Source organism: Phoxinus phoxinus, assembly GCF_949152265.1.
Source record: "Phoxinus phoxinus genome assembly, chromosome: 17".
Lineage (NCBI taxonomy): Eukaryota > Metazoa > Chordata > Actinopteri > Cypriniformes > Leuciscidae > Phoxinus > Phoxinus phoxinus.
In genome coordinates this window covers 29,112,121-29,131,227 of record NC_136892.1, presented here as the reverse complement: position 1 = coordinate 29,131,227, position 19,107 = coordinate 29,112,121, and the positions used below count along the sequence as shown (strand labels likewise).

At 39.7% G+C, this 19,107-nt stretch overlaps 3 protein-coding genes across 4 annotated transcripts in view; all 3 read left to right on the top strand.

Moving 5' to 3' along the window:
* The window catches only part of LOC306985160 (uncharacterized protein), a gene marked incomplete at both ends in the record, with an annotated part of 3,486 nt that extends 1,601 nt beyond the window's left edge, over positions 1-1,885 (top strand). Inside the window, one exon of the mRNA XM_079587097.1 lies at positions 1,829-1,885. Coding sequence (XP_079443223.1) covers positions 1,829-1,885 — 57 coding nt within the window. The remainder of the gene's footprint in view (positions 1-1,828) is intronic.
* Positions 1-19,107, top strand: part of LOC306984720 (phospholipase A2 inhibitor 31 kDa subunit-like) — a 38,904-nt gene that overhangs the window by 5,950 nt on the left and 13,847 nt on the right. The gene's annotated exons all lie outside the window — the stretch shown is intronic.
* Positions 16,702-18,314, top strand: LOC306984868 (phospholipase A2 inhibitor PIP-like). Its single transcript, XM_079586574.1, has 5 exons — positions 16,702-16,815; positions 16,907-17,029; positions 17,263-17,394; positions 17,660-17,761; positions 17,893-18,314. The coding sequence occupies exons 1-5, from the start codon at positions 16,767-16,769 to the stop codon at positions 18,078-18,080; spliced, it is 594 nt and encodes a 197-aa protein (XP_079442700.1). The 5' UTR covers positions 16,702-16,766; the 3' UTR covers positions 18,081-18,314.

Here is a 19,107-nt window from a genome sequence, read left to right as displayed (position 1 = left end):
ACACGGGTTTCTGTGCAACGTCATCACGTAGATGCGCGCGCATCCGGTATTGTTTGTATACAAGAAACCTGTGTATACTACTAAGCAGCGGTCTGATATCAAGAAATAACACACCGCATTCTACAGTGGAATTCAACCAAGCCATGTAATAATTTAATTTAATTCCCAGTACAATTGACCATATCTACACACAACACAACTTCTGCACTACAAATTTTGCCAAGATTGAAAAAGCAAAAATGTCGCACAGATGAACGCTATAGCCTATCACACCATGATCTGACTGCTCTCAATTCACAACAACATGCATCCATCCAATCTAACGTTACATCAGGCATTTTGACCAAAACTTGAAAGCATCCAATCCTCATCATCACGACTATTCCAGAATTCAGATTCAAGCAATAATTAAACAAGATACTGACTACTCCACGATCATCTCCACCAATGCTTGCTGGCTGTACGAACGCAAACCGTAACTAACGTTAGCTAAGTTGGTGGCTAAAGAAGGCTAACATTAATTGCAGCCGATTCCTTGTGTGCAAATGCACAAGACCTAGCCATAATACCAGCAAATCTACATATCGCGTCTTACCTTTGTGTCAATGGTCTGCAGATCCATGCTGTGTACAACAATCCATTCCTACAGATCACTTTGATATATTATAGTCCATGGCACTAGCAACCTGGTATGGTGTTTTATATACTGTATGAAGGCTAAAATGACTTGCTCGTCTATGATACCTTGGCCAGAAATTCTGGCCAATCCCAGCAAAGACTAGGTAGCCCCGCTCGTTCCCGCTCGTTCACTGTCTATGCCAAACTGTCAGCTCATTTAAAAAAAAAAAAAAAAAATCTTTAAAAAAAGAAGCGCGATAGTCATATAGAGAGAAAAATACCAGCATTATGTCAAAAAGAAGTGGACAGGACATCAGAGCTTTTTTTAAAGCCAAGCAGACATGCATAGTAAGTGCCGGTATCTTATTATCGGCTAAATGAATAACCCAACCTGTCACTCTTTTTGACAAACTATGTTGTTAGCTAGCTAGCTAGCTGTTACCCGCAGCACAAGAGCGGGTGCTCTTCATTTGGGTGTACTTGTTATCTTCCCGATCAGAAGTGACCGGACACCTAAAAATGGTGCCATCTGTTGATAGAAAATAAAATAAAACTTGTTATTTCATGTGTTTACCACTAGATGCCTGTATAGCTCTCTATGGAAAGTTTTGTGAAATCTCTAACTTAGTTGTTTTTGAACCAAATTACTCACTTTTAAGGTGTGGATTTGAATGTATTTTTTAGATAAATTCTCAAATAATACTTTTTTGCCAAGGTTTATAAAAAAAATGTAAATACATTTTATGTGAAGTCACAGTGTACACGTTTTTGCATTATTACTACAGTCAAACCTGAATACAGAGAAAGCATTTTGTTACAGGTAACATTACAATTCAATAAAATAAACATTAATGCTTTATCACAGATTATTTTTATTATTATTAAACATTAATTTTATAATTAATTAAATGTTTAAAGGGTCACCCCTTCATTGCTGCGCACTTTTCTGCATCGTGGCCGATTTGTAGAGAATATTTGTGTTTTTGTCGGAGAGCAAAAGTGTGACATTTGTATACGACCACTTAGCCTGCTCGAATCATGCCTTCAATTTCCAATTACTTATTAATTATTACATTTACGGTTTGGAGAAAAGAAGAGAAGATATTACAAGAACTGCTGTAGATTGTTGGGTGTACACCACACAAAACCACAATAAAAATGAAACAGGCCAAAATCAATGTTGTCAATCTTTTTAAATTTGTTTTATTAGGAACAGGAACTACGTGAAAGGCAGGAACTGGTGGAAAACAGTGAAGAGGTGAGGTAGCACGTTCAAAAACAGAAACAAAGTCCTAAAAGGAGAAATCCAGGCATTATAAAGTTTTTTGTTTAAAAAAGCACAATAAAAATGAGACAGGGCAAAATCAGTCAAGTTACCATCCACCTTCACTGTATTGTTTACATTATTAGGGACAAGAACTTACTGAACGTCAGGAACTGGTGCACAACAGAGAGGTGAGGTCAACACACAACTAAAAAAAGAAAGAAAAAAAAGACAGGTACAGGTTAATGAACAACAATAATGAAAAACAAGTTACATTACATATGGTTTATATCAGGAACAGGTCCCAGGTCCATCTGAAAGAAAGACAGACAGGCAGGAACAGACCGATGAGCATGATGAGGTGAGGTCTGCATATATCTGGAGAAAAAACCTATACAATTCAAATAAACAGAGACAGCAACAATAATCTTAAACCAAGCAACATTACTGTTTGACAAAAATGGTTCCACTTACTAAACTACTACATTATTTACACAAATAACTATTTACAAAAATGATGCCATTAACTAAACTACTACTCAATTACACCTTTATTCATATCCAATTAACTAATTACATTTCAGGAGCAGCCAGCAACTCAAAATGAGGGGATCCACCTCAAACATCCTTTGGACTGCCCGCACCAGCCCAGTGCAAGGGATATTGAGCCACTTTATACTCAATCAAATCGGACACTAAGGTTCCAGGATAGCTGGTACAAAGCGTTCCCCTGGCTACACTACAGCCATCAAATAAAGGGTGTTTTGTGTATTCATTGCATGAATACCTTTGCTGAGAAAACCTCCACCTTGGCCAAAAGTGCTGAACCAACCTTCATATCGGCAGGCTTCAGAAACTGGAGAAAGGGTAGGGAAGCTTTCAGTAGGCATGAGATCAGCAAGGCACACATTATAGCTGTCAACACACATACGCATCTACAAAATTCTGTAAGAATGCAATTATGCAGCCCATCAGCAAGTGCTCAAGAGGCAGCCAGGTCTGCTCTCTTACAAATTGTAGGTGCTCTGAGGTATCTCTCCAAACAGGGCTTGGCTCTTAGAGGCCATTTCAACGAAGAGGGAAACTTCCAGACATATCTCAGGGATAAGGCAGAGGATGACCCCAACCTGGCAAGCTGGCTGCAGAAGCATCACACCTACACCAGCCCTGAAATACAGAATGAAATGTTGAGCATTATGGGAAACACCATAATTAGGGGGGTTGCTGAAGAAATTTCTGCCTTACCTGTACTGCAGTACTCCCTTATAATGGATGGAACCCAGGACATCAGTGGAACAGAGCAGATCTCCATCTGCCTCCGCTATGTAGACAAAGACCTGGAGCCAAGGGAGGAGTTTGTGGGGATGTACGAGGCCTCTTCCACAACTGGCGCACATCTTTGGAAAATTGCCTCCGATGTGCTGCTCCGCCTCAACCTCCCACTCTCAGGTCTTCGTGGCCAGACATATGACGGAGCGGCAAACATGTCGGGGCACATATCTGGGATGCAAGCTTTGGTCCGCAGAGTACAGCCGCTTGCCATTTTTGTCCACTGTGGGCCGCATTGTGTGAACCTGGTCTCTCAGGCAGTCTCTTCATCCGCACCAGTTGTGAGTGATGCCCTCACATGGATCCATGACCTGGGTTGTTTGTTTGGCCAGTCTGGGAAGTTCAAGACCATCTTCAAACAGATAGCCATATCTGAAAATGGCTCGTTCACCACCATTAAGCCGTTGTGTGCCACAAGATGGACTGTGCGCACACCAGCCATCAAGTCGGTCCTCACACAGTATGAGGTGGTCCTGGCTGCACTGGAGGAGATCGCTTCAGATAAAGGGAGTGTCTCAGCTCCTCGAGCAAGAGGCCTTCTTGGCCATTTTCAGAAAGGCACCACCGTCCTTGGCCTTGTAATGGGGCAGGATATCCTGCTGAAGCTGGAAGGTCTCAATAAAAGTTTGCAAGGGAGAGCAGTATCAGTTGGCGGGATGTTACAGGCTGTGGATTGCACCAAGAAAGCCTTCGTGGCGAAGAGAACAAGAGATTCATTTCTGAGTCTTTACTCGAAAGCGATAGAACTCGCCTCATCATTTGATCTCGAGCCAATAATGCTGCCACATATTAGGAAACCATCCAACCGATATGGTGGGCCAGCAAACAGTCACATCCCATCTTCTGCCGAGGAGTACTTCCAAGTACAGTTTTTCTGTGCCACCGATACAGCTGTCACTCAGCTGGATAACAGATTTAGCCAGGAGGGCCTTGGCCACCTGGCCAAGTTGGAGGAACACCTTCGGACAGGTGAGTCGAGTGAGGCAGTGGAGCTGTACCCGGAGTTGGACGCTGAGCTGCTGCAAATGCAACTGGCTATGCTGAAAGCAAGCTACCAGTTCCATTCTTGCCAGGAGGTCAGTCAAATCCTGAAGACCATGGTGCCAGAAGTGAGACGGCTGTTTCACCAAGTGGAGGCCCTGGTTAGGCTGTTGCTTGTTGTCCCTGTGTCTTCTTGCGAAGCTGAGCGGAGTTTCAGTGCCCTGCGACGTTTGAAGACCTGGCTCCGCTCCACAATGGCACAGTCACGGCTCAACAGCGTATCAGTCTGCCATGTCCACAGGGAGAAACTGCAAAACATGGACAGAAAAGACATAGCTGTGGCCTTCATTGGAACATCCGAGAGGCGTTCACATCTCTTTGGCAAATTTTTGTAGAGTTTTTTCCAAATCCTGCTGAGATGTCCTTGAACCCTTTATATTTTTAAGCTGATAAGGGGCTGACTTTTTAATTGTCTTTTAATCGTTCCTCTTTTGCTCCAAAAACGACCACCTCAGTTTTTTCATTTAATTTAAGAAAGTTCTGGTACAGTCAGTTGTTAATTTGTTCAATGCATGTACTCAGTATACAGTTGTCCAGCTTGTGACTCACACAAGTGCATTTTGTGTTCTGCTAGAGATAACAATTAAAAAGCAGTACTTTATTTCTATTTTGCAATCATTAAAAAATCTGCTAAATTCACATGCACTTAATTTATTTTTCTCTTTACAATCAATCACACACACACACACACACACACACACACACACACACACACACACACAGTGTTCTGCTAGAAATAGTAACCTGATTAAAAAACAGCCCTTAATTTCTCTTTAGCAAATAATTCAAAATCTGCTGAATTCACATCCATACCTGGTCAGATTTGGCCACCTCTTTTCAGTCCAGTCCACACACAAAGGCTGGAGCTCAACACTGGCTGGCTGGCATAAAGGAAGGACCATAATAAAAATGTATTGGATTGGCATCAGTGACAGAAATATAAGCAATACACACAGCAATTAACCCGTCATAACAAGCTCTTATAAATCCTTCCTTCTCTCGCTTACATGTTTGAATCAACCGCCTGATCCTGTTTTAAGTTAACCACTAATAATTAACTTTTTACATAACATACAAATGCCGCAACTCCATACATTTTACTTTGTTAAAGGGATAGTTCACTTTGAAATTAATTTTTGATATGTTTTAGCTTACCTCAAGGGCATCCAAGATGTAGGTGTCTTTGATCTGAGGGCGCGCGCGCTTCCTTCTGTGTGACGTGGGCGCAGACTGGTGCATAGATGTATATATACACTAGATGTCGCATTAAAGACATTCGTTCCAATGAACAGCCGTAGGCAAGGCGACATCTAGTGTATACATCTATGCACCAGTCTGCGCACACGTCACACACCAGGAAGCGCGCGCGCCCTCAGATCACTTGGACATGGCTTTGTTACAAGAGGTAAAAACTACATAAATACTGTTCGTTTTCTCACACAAACCGCTCGTTTCGTGTCTTAGGCCATCAATGTGTACTTACATTTACGAGTCATTAAATCATGTTTAATTTTGACTTCTCTGTGCATGCTCTTTGAGTTGGTCAGGTGGACCCCATAGACCTGCATGATATGACTGTCAGACAACAACGGTTTGACCTAAAAATATCAAAATTTTAAATACTGTGGAAACAAAGACACCTACATCTTGGATGCCCTTGAGGTAAGCTAAAACATCAAAAATTAATTTCAAAGTGAACTATCCCTTTAAAAATACAACACATGGGAAGACTGGCAGAGGGTAGTCTAGTTACCGGTAATTCATTTTAAACTGCTGTGGTCTGACCTCCAAATAACGCTACACCGAAGATGCTTCAATGCTGCGAACTGTGTAACGTTAACTTTGTGCTTTGATGTTAACCTGAGGTAAAAATTAGAACTTGCGCATGTGTGTGAGTGTCAGTTATAGACCTAACGTTAAGTGCTATAGACAGGTAAGGAGAATAGATAACCGCTCTACCGACCTTTGTACTCTTTCTTTTATTTCCTTTTATATTTGTGACCAGAGTTTGCAACTTTACTGTGGCAGTTAGCAGCTACTTCTACTTGGCTTCTGGAAGCTGATGTTGCCGGCTAACGTCAATGATAGAATTTAGCTGCTAAAAGCTATCAATCTGACGTGCTGCTCTTGGTCAAAACTACGAGAAAGGAGTTTTTACTGATTGTCAAGAATAAATTAATACGTTACCTCCTCCACATGTTCATGCAGGCGGCCAGCAGCACCACAAACAAAATTGTCCAGTCAGGAGAAGTGAAGTGAACAGGCACGCTTGATCCACTTGTCCGACACGAGTGTCGTCGCGCGAGTCGACGCCTCCCCACATGTGTACGTTGATGGGCGTTCCTCTAGTTTACCGCTATGGGCGTGGTTTTGAGCCAGCGGCCAGTCTAGAACAAAGGACCCGCGAGAGACCCCCCCCCCCGTCTCCATGTGCTTGCTTCTATTGGATAGCCGCGTCGCGTTCAACGGAATTCATTTGCATAAAGATGGGCATCGGCCAGCTTTTTGACGCGCGGCATTTTTTCAAACGGACAAGTTGATCACCGCCAGTGACACACGATGACACCCCTCCCCCAACCTAGAACGTATCCCAATGTTACAGTTGTTGCCGTGTTTGAACAGAGAAGCGTGTAGCCAGCGCAGCAGCAGAACGGCTAAATTGAACTCGAGGTTTTCCCAAAAAAAAGTGGTGGGTACAAAATGACTCATGACGAAATCTGGTGGGTACGCGTCCCCCCCGTCCCCCCCGAAATCGACGCCTATGGATGTTCCCCAGTGACTTCTATATTTATTTCCTATGGAAGTCAATGGGGACCAGCAACTGTCTGGTTACCCACATTCTTCCAAATATCTTCTTTTGTGTTCAGCACAAGAAATACATTAATACAGGTTTGTAACAACATTAGAGTTTGTTTTATAATAAATAAATATATTATTTTTGGGTGAACTATCCCTTTAAGGACAAGCGGCTGCATGTTTACTATTAGGGCTACTGTCTCTTTAAGATCTGCGCGCGACGCGTCTAATATGTACGCATATGACAAGCAGATTTCTCTCAATTTTCTCGGTTTGCTTTCAGTTTAGACATAACCAACTTTCTCTATGTAAACCTTGAGTGTATTTGACAGTATTAGCTCAATAAGACTCGAAAGATAACTTAGTCCAGTATCCAGGCGCTGTTAGATAGGCTTTAGTGCATGTGCACTTCGGGTGTTTGCTCTCAGATAAGCGCATGTTAGAACAGCGCATCAGCAGCGCCTTTCCGGTTAAACATGTCATTCGCTGGCAGCGAATGACATGTTTAACCGGCAAGGCTTTATGCAAATAATGAACTTTTGAGAACTGCAGTGTCCTGTTCCTCTGCGTAAACATTTAATGTGAGTATTTGTCACGTTGTACACTGGGCTGTTGAGACGCAGACTGCTTCAAAAGCACGCAGCAGCTTGTAGGAAAGATCACAGCGCAAATTTGAACTATATCGATATATGCGATATGGTCTAATTCCATATCCCATTTAAAAATATATTGATATATTTTTTATATCGATATATCGCCCAGCCCTACCTCAAGTCGTCACTGATTTATTCTGTTACATGATGTTGTCCTCTGACCATCATATGAATATGTTGACCTCAAGTCTTCACTTAGGCTATTCAAATGATGGTCAGAGGACAACATCATGTAACAGAATAAATCACAGAAGACTTGAGGTCAACATATTCATATGATGGTCTGAGGACAACATCATGTAACAGAATAAATAAGTGACGACTTGAGGTCAACATATTCATATGATGGTCTGAGGACAACATCATGTAGGGTGATATCAGGTAAAATGGGCCATCAGGTAAAATGGGCCATTTAAGGTTTGGGGGTCCCAGCCCCTCTGGAATTTAAAGCCAATGACTGCAAAGGATTTCAAACTGTTGTCATAACTGTGCTTGACAAGTAACAGGTGATTTGATTGGTTTATTGTTGCTATGGTGGGTGGGGCAATAATTAAAATCAAGACTGCACCAGAAAGTTGCATGGTAAGTAGCCTGGCATACCAAATATAACTAAACTATTATAAGGATGATACATCTATAAAAAAACGAACATACACATAAAAAAAACTATGCATAATATCTGTCTTGATGGCATCGATCAGAAATAATATTGTTAGTTTGGTATATGAACATATTTTTTGAAAAAGTGATGTTTTTCTTGGCGGCCCAATTTACCTTAACCCACTCAGGTAAAATGGGCTACATGGTTTCAGCTAAAATGGGCCATCATCTGTGTCAATGACACACATGTGTTTGAGTGTGAGTGAGTGTGTGTGTGTGTGTGTGTGTGTGTGTGTGTACACAATCACACACACACTCACACATGCACACACGCTCACACACTCACACATGCACACACGCTCACACACTCACACATGCACATTGCACACACTCACACATGCACACACAATCACACACACTCACACATGCACACACGCTCACACACTCACACATGCACACACGCTCACACACTCACACATGCACACACGCACACACACTCACTCACACATGCACGCACACACACTCACACATGCACACACGCACACACACTCACACTCACACATGCACGCACACACACTCACACATGCACGCACACACTCACTCACACATGCACGCACACACACTCACACATGCACGCACACACATGCACACACTCACACATGCATGCACACACTCACACATGCACACACATACTCACACATGCACGCACACACACTCATACATGCACATTGCACACACTCACACATGCACACACGCACACACATGCACACACGCACACACACAATCACACACACACTCACACACGCACGCACACACACTCACACATGCACACACAATCACACACACACTCACACATGCACGCACACACACTCACACATGCACGCAAACACACTCACACATGCACACACACTTTTTTAATTGCACATTTTAATATGTGGGTTTGCACCCAAAATGTTTTTTTTTTTAATGGCACATATGAATATTTTTGTTTAATGTACTTTAAATGTTATGTGGCTGTATAAGCAATTGTGTTTTAAAATTAAAATTGATGATAAATGACTATTTCCCTTTGCAGTTTGACTGGCCCATTTTACCTGAACAGCTGGCCCATTTTACCTGAAACTGCAGATGCAAAAAAAGTTGCCACAGCTGATGTTTCAAGAACTGTAGGGCCTAAATAATTATATTTTATTAAATAATTTCAACACAAAATGATAAAAAACAGTCATTATTAATCATAAAAACACATGGAAAGGGCATATGGTGTTGTATTATTGTCCCAAACGATTTACCGAAAAGTGGCCCAATTTAGCTGATATCACCCTAACAGACCCGCAGTGACGGACTGAATAGCTGCTGTCAGACTCGCTAAAATGGTGAGTGGCTGGAGTGCAACAGAGCGGTCATTTGAAGTCGAGGACTTTTCTCCCCTGCCTTCACCTGAAGTGGAGGAGGGTGAATTGTCTGTGGACACAGGGCCAGAGCCATATCAATTCGAGCCGCTGGCTCAACCTGCGGTCTTAACACTCGCATCGCGATCGGCATCCGCGCAAGGGAGAATGGGGCCAGTGTCTGAGTAGTAAAACATTAGTATTATGGCTAAATTAGGCTAATGCTCATAACAAATGGTAACGGAACTATCAAACATTTAAAACCCATGCATTTAACGTTAGGTTAATTTTGGTATGATGTAGTTAATAATTTAGCGAAAAACAAGTCTCCCTCTACAATTACAAATGATTCTGTCTCAACAGGTGCACCTGTGGGCACTGCAGCTCACTGTCCCTGGTAGAGAATTTCTGTTGTAGGGAGATACCCAAGGTATAGCTATGAAATATGACAAGACCAGAGTGTTAAGTCCAGTTAATTAATTTAATAAGTACTATACACAAAACCAGGGTTCATACAGATAAAAACAGAAATAAACAAATTAAACAAAATAAAAGGTACAAAATAAAGTGCAGCAGATGCAATGACTGTGGAAACTTTAACCATTGAAAGGTTACTGTCTATGACAAAGATATCACATTCAAACAGATTTTCCACCTCATGAATATGATTGACCTGAAGAATGAAAGCTGTATCATATACTTGGATATTTATGAACAATATCACTCATAGCCATGCAAAATGGTTCTAAAGCTTCAGCCTATCTGATAAAGATATAATTGTGTGTGAAAAGATTGCTTTATCAATACAATTAAACACTAATTTCACATATATTGTCTTAATCATTTAAGTTCCATTTCATAAATCATAAATTTCAAGTCAAATTAAAGTACTTCAAGCATTTTAAGCACCTTGTACGAACCCTGAAAAAACACACAACCTCCACATACCAAATATTAAATTAATCATCCTAACAAAGTAGTAATAAACATTCTCATGTTGTAGGTAGTACACAGGTGTGACCAGATTGGCGGAGTGGGCTGTGTAACAGCACATCCAGGCTTTGAGCCAGTAGCACTAAACCCCTATGTGTTACAAGCGGTATATGGCACCTACGTCCAGTTATATGGTGAGATGGAAGAGACCGTTACAAACAGGTTATGTTGGGGATTGCCCCACTGAATGCCGGTTCTTTAATGGGCTTTCTTAACCACTTCAGTACTCTGATCAGGGAGTAGGAGTCATCATATCTTTTCCACATTTATTTTGTGCAGGGTTTCACCATTTAACATATCAATTATGCATTTGAGGTAGTTTTTCTTCAATAACTTTTATCCTGCACTCAGCGATGCTTCACGGGTGGAAAATATGCATCATATTCTGACAGCTCAGTATGCGTAACGGAGAACGCGTCACTTACGCCAAAACCGCATCCAATAAAATTGCGTACTACATACTCTCCGTATGTATTAAGTATTCTACATAATAAACCCTTATAGAATACAGCAGTAGATTATACTTAAAGACAATGTAATGTAAAGAATTCACAACAGGTTAGTTCCAGGAAGAAAGGTAAAAATTTATATAAATAAATATAAAAAATAAATGTATATACAAATATGCATCCTCCACTTCAACATACATGTGCACCACCTGTCTTTCAGCGCTTATAGACATCTTGCATATCGCAATGTCGTTAGGTGGTGTTGGGGGTACCTTGGCCAACACGTTCGGGTGGTCATACCTTTATGCGAGTTACACAATACACAATATATATATTTTTTAAATCAGCTACAAAACTCAAAATGAATATGTGCCAACCTATTTCTGCCCTCTTTAGTCAAAATTTTAATCAGTAGCGCTTACACACTGGACTTCCACCAAAAAAAAAAAGTGCAAACCATTTTTCTTGAATGTTGTAGATGACAGACAGGTGTGTCCAAGCTGGCAAAGTGGGTATAACCTCATGTGTTTTTAAAGAACCTTGATTTGTGTCTGCTCACTGCCTCCTCCTTGTCGGGCCGAATAAACACAGTTTTTCTGGTACAGCCATTTGTCCAGAGAAGTCCAGGTACGGCCGAGGGTCTTCCACCACATGGTGGAACAGCAGCTCCATTAATTTGTCAATGTATCTTCAGAAAGAGAATTATTATAATATATATCATATATTTTTTTGTATAAAATGTGTTTTTAGTAAGAGAACCCAAACGAATAGAAGTTATAAACGAATGCACCAGCTGCAGTGGATGCCTGTGATCTGCCTGCATTGTCATTGTAATGCATCGCAGCAAGCTGTAGTCTGAAAGGAAAAAAATACATGAATCAATATTATAATGAAACCATCTCTAATATGACTTAAGTTAACTATAATAAGTTACAAATGTGTTTTTACAGGTTACAACATTGTAGTGTTTTTAGTAAGCAGCACTAAATGTGTAATCCATTATCTTGTTTACCTGTACAACATTCCTTTGAAGGAGAACACCACATGTTTGGCTGAGAACTTCAGAATGAGGCTGTGGAAACACTCGATTCCAGAGGTGTGGTATTCTGGACTAATTTTGTGCATGTCTTTGAGAAGACGTGGTGACAACAAAATTGCTGTGAATTTTTCACATGCTGCTGTGCCTAAACAAAATATATAAAAGTTGTTACTGTAATACAACAGTAGATGACAGTGTGGCCAGAATGCTTTTAATTCTATCACGTTAACACAATACAATTCTCAATACGGTTTTATAATTTGGATTAAGTTTGAATTATTGCAATGGAGATGTTGGAGATAGTTCAATATAAATCTAGAGAGTAACGTGACTACAAAATAAAATACATTAGCATTACAGCTTATCTGTACTTACTTGGTTTAAGCCAGTTTCTTGTCTGATCACCAACCAGAGGCTCGAGGAGACAAGAAGGAAACAGGGTGTTTTCGTGGCTGTTCGTAACCTTTTTGTGGCATCTTAAAAAGTTCACTTTCTGCAATCTTCCCGTATAATTGTCTACCACTTTAACTGGCAATTTTTCTGTTAGAAATACTGGTTCTGTTTTCGTTCAATTGAAAATACTAACCTTTTCCCATATGCCAAGGGTCGAAGAAGTGTCTAATGTCCTTTTTCTGCTCCCTCATAAACTTCTGTACCCCTGTGTGACGGTCAGTCACCAAAGACTGGACGACAACACCTCTTTCCTCGAGAAGAGACTCTCAATGGTATTTTCAATAATGTCATCCTGCTCAATCTTCCACTGCCAGTTTATGGTTGGGATAAGGAGCTTGGCCTGATGCTTGTGGAAACACGGCTCAGAGATCCCCTGGATTTTGAAGGCATCCAAGAACTAAAGAAAAAAAAACATCTTCATGTAATGTCCTGAGGGGTGTGCAAACATGACAGCGCTATGTTATTATCTCACCTTCAATATCTGGCAAAATTATGAGCCGGTGAACAGAACAGCTGCACAGAGCTGTAGGTTGATCAAAATGTAGTAGATGGTTCTCTGTTTAATAGTCTTACCTCTCAAAACATCTAGGCATTATTTCCTTGCATAAGCCATTACATGCAAAATTGTTGAACTATTTGTCATAAACTGTCAAGCATAGTTGTACACATTTACACAAAACAAATTCAACTGTGTGTTCTGGGATATCGCACATAATGGAGTTGGAATCAAGTGACCCCTCTCACAACTTTGTATACGTGGATGAGGCTGGCTTCAACCTGACCAAATGCAGAAGGCGGGGTCGGAATATCATCGGTCACAGAGCTACTGTGGATTTGCCAGGCCAATGGGGAGGAAATATCACCATGTGTGCTGCTATTTCGGAGCATGCAAGTGTCCTAAACCATATCCCCCTTATAGGGCCATACAACACCCAGCATCTCCTCAACTTTTTAGAGACTCTACAGGGCTGTCATCCCTGATGATGAGAGGGGTCTGTTTAGAGAGGATTTGCCTAAGTATGTGGTCATTTGTGATAATGTGAGTTTCCATCGATCAAACATCATAAGGCAATGGTTTGTGACCCACCCAAGGATGCTCATAGAATTCCTCCCACCTTATTCACAATTCCTTAACCCAATTGAGGAGTTCTTCTCCACATGGAGGTGGAAGGTGTACGCTCGTCAGCCACACACACAGATGTCCCTGCTGGCTGCAATGGATGCAGCATGTGAGGACATCACAGTAGACGCCTGCAGAGGATGGATAAGGCATTTCAAAAGATTCTTTCCACGTTGCATTGGAAGGGAAAATATCCTGTGTGATGTTAACACAGTCTCACCCCAAAACGTCACATACTGACGGGTCTTGACCATACGGCAACATATGACGAAAAGGGTACCCTTTAACGTCCATGTGTGACGATTCGGGTATGGTTGGGTTTAGGTATGCGTTAGGGTACCGCTAGGAGGCGCTGCTGGTGCGCTTATGTCTGCGTCTCATATTGACGTTATAGGGGAACCCTTTTCGTCGTATGTTGACGTATGGTCAAGACCCGTCAGTATATGACGTTTTGGGGTGAGACCGGGCTGGTGATGTGGATGAGAATATGTGGGCCGACAGACAGGAACGTCTGGCTGTGCCTTAGGGGTGTTTCCTGTGTTTCTTTCTAATTTAGTTTTTTTTTTCTTTGTGCCCCTTGTCTTTTTCTTACTGTAAATTATTTTGTTTTTTTCTTTCATAAAGTTGCACTAGTAAAAGCTGTGAAAAATAAAATCCTGTCCAGTCTCTTTCAATCAATAACCCATATGTTGATATGTAAATAGTACTGTTGAAATTGATATATGCCATAGAAGTGCAGCCTTGTGCATTTTCAATACAGTAACTGTCATCCAAACTGTAGCCAAGTTTACACTAGGTAATACTGTCAGGTAATACTGTCAAAGTACACAGTTACATTGACAACATGCCTAAACATTTTGACGAACTTGTGACTTATCATTCTGATGACACTGACATGATCATTGGCATGAATATTTACTTTTGAGAGATGTACTAAAGATTTTTAGTGACTGACTAGCTTTAGAAACATATCTATTGTATATTGCAATTTGTACAAATTGTTCTGAGAAATGCACTTATTATTTTGCACATGTTAGGGATGATGTGAAAAATGCACCAACGCGACTGAGAAAAACTGTAAGAGTTTAGAAAAAATATCTGAAGTATGGGTAAGTGCTTGTTAGCGATTGAAAAAAAACTGTAATTGTAACCTGTACTGGATACAGTATTTTATGTTTGTCTGTTGTTTGCTGAGCTAACTGTTATGCACACTGTAGTAGCATGACAACTGGGACATGTTTTGTTGTGATTCTCCATGTTGGCTGATTTGGGTAAATGGAGGGAAATAAATGATATTTTCCTCAGTCTGCAGCATTGGTCTTGTGTAGTGTTTGGTGAACTATTGTATAGTTGCACTTTCTCTGTGTAGGCTACTTCATTTACAGTACTCTAATCACTGAGAATTAGACTCGCTAAAAGTGTTTTAGGTTAGCAACAGCAGTGTGTAACTGTTTCAAAAAGATTGAAGTCATTTGAAATGTGTGTGTTTCGTATGGTAACAAAATATTGTTTTTATAAAGTTGTGTATAGTTTTGACAAAAGTGTTCCATTTTGCAAATGATCTGAAATGTTTTGCTACTTTGGTGTAGGGCTGTGTTAATTGTGTGTAGTGTTTTGACAAACTGGGCCCTGTTTTCAAAATTGTGCTTAAGCAATTGAAAAAAACTGTAACAGCAGATACGAGAAGTGATGATTGGATGGAGAGATGGATGATGGGACGCTGGAGAAACACAGGCTGTGACTCTGGAGAAACACTGAAGAGGTGTCCACTTCGTATGGAAACCAGATCGGACAATGAACTGGGGTGAAGTGTGTGCTTATATAGTAGAGGTGTGTGTGTGTGTGTGTGTGTGTGTGTGTGTGTGTGTGTGTGTGTGTGTGTGTGTGTGTGTGTGTGTGTGTGTGTGTGTGTGTGTGAGAGAGAGATCAGAGCTCAGGAGAGGGAGTGTGTGTGATTTGCAGGAACCTGTAACTGTCACTCAAAAGTCTCATTGTTCATGATTTCAGAGAAAATGAAAGTTATGGTTCTGTTTAAATTGGTTGTACATGTCCCACAATGTGTAGGTGATACTACTGAACTGCTCTTATTGTTATCCTTAAATGTTGCAACAATAGAGTATATTGGTTACACTTTACAATTAGTTTCATTAGTTAACGTTAGTTACCAAACAGTGTTAACAAACATCAACAAACCATGAGCAACATTTGTTACTGTATTTGTTCATCTTTGTTAACGTTAGTTAATGCAAATACAGTCATTCATTGTTTGTTCATCATGTTAATTCACAGTGCATTAACTAATGTTGACAAGATTTGATTAATGTATTAGTAAATGTTGGAATTAACATTAACAAAGATTAATAAATGCTGCGTAAGTGCAGTTCATTATTAGTTCAAGCTAATGAATGTAGTTAACTATGAATATAGAAGAATATATTTTAAAGAATGTTTGAGTCCAAACACCATTGAGACCCATTGGCCTGGATTTTATGGACACATACATAACATTTTTCAAAATATCTACACTGTAAAAAATTATTTTCATGATTTGTTATCAGAACTTTTTATCTATTGTCAGATCAACTTCGATAACTAATGTGTGAAGATAACACTATTTTGAGTTTCTGTTTATTAAACCATTCTTCTTCATTGTATTAACTCAAAATTTTAATTACAACAAAATCAAAATTTTAAGGCAACAAGGTAACTTGCTTTTTTAAGTTAAACCAACATTTTTTTTTACAGTGTGTTCCACATAATAATTAAAATCAAAGAGGCTTTGAATGACATGAGGGTGAGTAAATAAAGACATAATCTTCATTTTCGGTTAACTACCACTTTAACAAGGTTGGTTTACTTATTTTTCCATATTAATCCGTTATTTGTCATTAACTGGCAAGTAAATTATGTAAGCTGAAGTTTGTTTCTTTTTTTATTTTCTCATGAAGATCCTCCCCTTTTGCTAAACTATAAAATGGCACTGAAACAGACACTTTATTTCCTTCTCCTCCTGATCAAAGATGGATCTGCAACTCTCAGTTTTTCTCCTGTTCATTCTCTTCACTGCAGGTATGAAGACAAATAGTGTTTGTGATGTTCTTGATTATAAATACAGATCATTGATGACCTCTCTCTCGCTGTCTCTGTTTTATTCCTAAAGGACACTCTCTCGACTGCTATGTGTGCTCGAATTCAACAGGTTCTTGTGTAGGACAACAAACGGTTATAACATGTCCCGCTGGATCTTCTCAGTGCATGAGTTCAATAATAGGGATACAAGTTGGTGAGTTTGAAATTAATGATGATTGACTGATTGAGATGCTGCTATTATTTATTTATTTATTGGCAGAATTTACCATTTCAATGACAAAATACTCTACATAGATTTCAGATATTTAATGGTTTCTCTCAGATTGTCATGATTTGAAAAAAAAAAAAAGGTTGAAATTAAGAAAAAAAAGTATAAATCAATTTTCCAGTATAAATGATCTTTCATGTCTCACTCATATTCTTTAGGGGGCAATAGCTCTACAGGGAACATTAAAGCTTGTGCTGCTGCTTGTCTAAGTCAGTCCTTTAACTTCGGCTATGTAAGGACGACTGTTTCCTGCTGTAACACAGACCTGTGTAACCTCCAAGATGTTCCAGGTATTGTACTTTAATGATCATGTAGAGGTGAATTCAGGTTGATTGGGACACTTTTTACAAGTCATCTCAATGGCAAAAAAAGTGTCCAACTAGCCCTGAATTCACCTCTACAAATAAATAACTTCTGTAAAGTCAACACTCAATTTACTCCCAAATGACATTCAGCTTGTCTCTGGTGGTGTGATTGCATGAAGCCGCTAAAGGAGTGTTGTTGCATTAGATATTTTGTACAGAAAATAAAATAATACTTGTTTTTCCTCTGTAGTTCCCGTCGCAACTGGAAAAAGCTGTTACTATTGTGATGGACAGAGCTGCTCAAACACAGTGAAATGTGCAGGAACTGAAGATCGCTGCATTAAAGTACCAGGTGAGAATCTGGAAAAGGGAGAAGATTAAAGTCATTATCTTTTAAACTCTCTTATACATTTGACACAGATCACACATATACCAATGTTCAGCTTAGACTGAATCAGCGTTTGTTTTCTTTCTTTTCATCAGCTTCAGATTTTGGTCAGCCAACTCTTGTAAAAGGCTGTGTGTCTAAATCTCTTTGTGACGCCACAACATCAGTTAGCTTTGGGAACGCCACATGTTGTGAGGGTAACCTGTGTAACGGGGCTCAGAGTGTCACCCAGAGCGTCCTGTTCCTCTGCTGTTCTCTGCTCTCCTACTTCCTCATGCACTGAATACAGCAGATCCTCACATTCTACAATCACACACACTGTACACAATATATTAATATATTCTATATATTCATACATTCAATATATTCTATAGCTCTTCAGATTCTACAATGATACACAATGTACAGAATATATAGCTTGCACTGTACTTGCTTGTCCTGAGGTGATAATTTATGAAATAAAAATACTACATCACTGTGTTCCTGGGGTCATATTTAATAAAGCTTTTCATGCTGTAAAGAAGTTCAAATCATTTTTCATTTCTTACAAAAATGAATAAATCCACTTTATGTTCAGAAGAAAAAAGTATGATAATGATTTAATTACTTTCCTCCCATAGTTTCTCTTTTTGTTCCCTTTACTTATTTTGCACTTTTATTTATTTTTATCATTATCATTATGTTCACAATGCAGGTGTTCACAATAAAGTACAAAAACAGAAACTGTGTTGGCATCTGCTCTGAGAGAAATTGAATGACTCAAGAAATGTAGAAATAATAATTCTACTGTTCTAATTAGGAAATCTATGCAATTTCCTAATCAGAACAGTAGAATTATTATTTCTACATTTCATGAGTCATTAGCCCCGGTTGTTTTAATTTAGACCGTCCAAACTGTCTAAAAGAAAAGTTATGACTGCTGCGTTACACTTGACTTCAAAGATTTGGAAAAAATTGATTTTGATGTTGTGGGAAAGGATCTCCCTTCTTGGATTGTTATGTGTTTCTTGAAAAACATTTTTAAGTTAATTTCATATAAATAAATAGACATAAATTAGGACATAAACGGAACTCTTACACCTCTTCTGCGCACACGTCACACAGAAGGAAGCGCCCGCGCCCTCAGAGTACTTGGACGTGACTGTGATTACAAGAGGTAAAAACGACATTATACTGTTCGTTTTCTCACACAAACCGCTCGTTTCGTGTCTTAGGCCATCAATGTGTACTTACATTTACGAGTCATTAAATCATGTTTAATTTTGACTTCTCTGTGCGTGCTCTTTGAGGCATAGACCTGCATGATATGA

What these genes read in the sequence shown, in the direction of transcription:
- LOC306984868 (XM_079586574.1), top strand. Translation starts at nt 16,767, where the DNA reads ATGGATCTGCAACTCTCAGTTTTTCTCCTGTTCATTCTCTTCACTGCA. An exon ending in AATAATAGGGATACAAGTTG is followed by an intron (nt 17,030 to 17,262) that starts GTGAGTTTGAAA and finishes CATATTCTTTAG; the next exon opens with GGGGCAATAGCTCTACAGGG. An exon ending in TCGCTGCATTAAAGTACCAG is followed by an intron (nt 17,762 to 17,892) that starts GTGAGAATCTGG and finishes TCTTTTCATCAG; the next exon opens with CTTCAGATTTTGGTCAGCCA.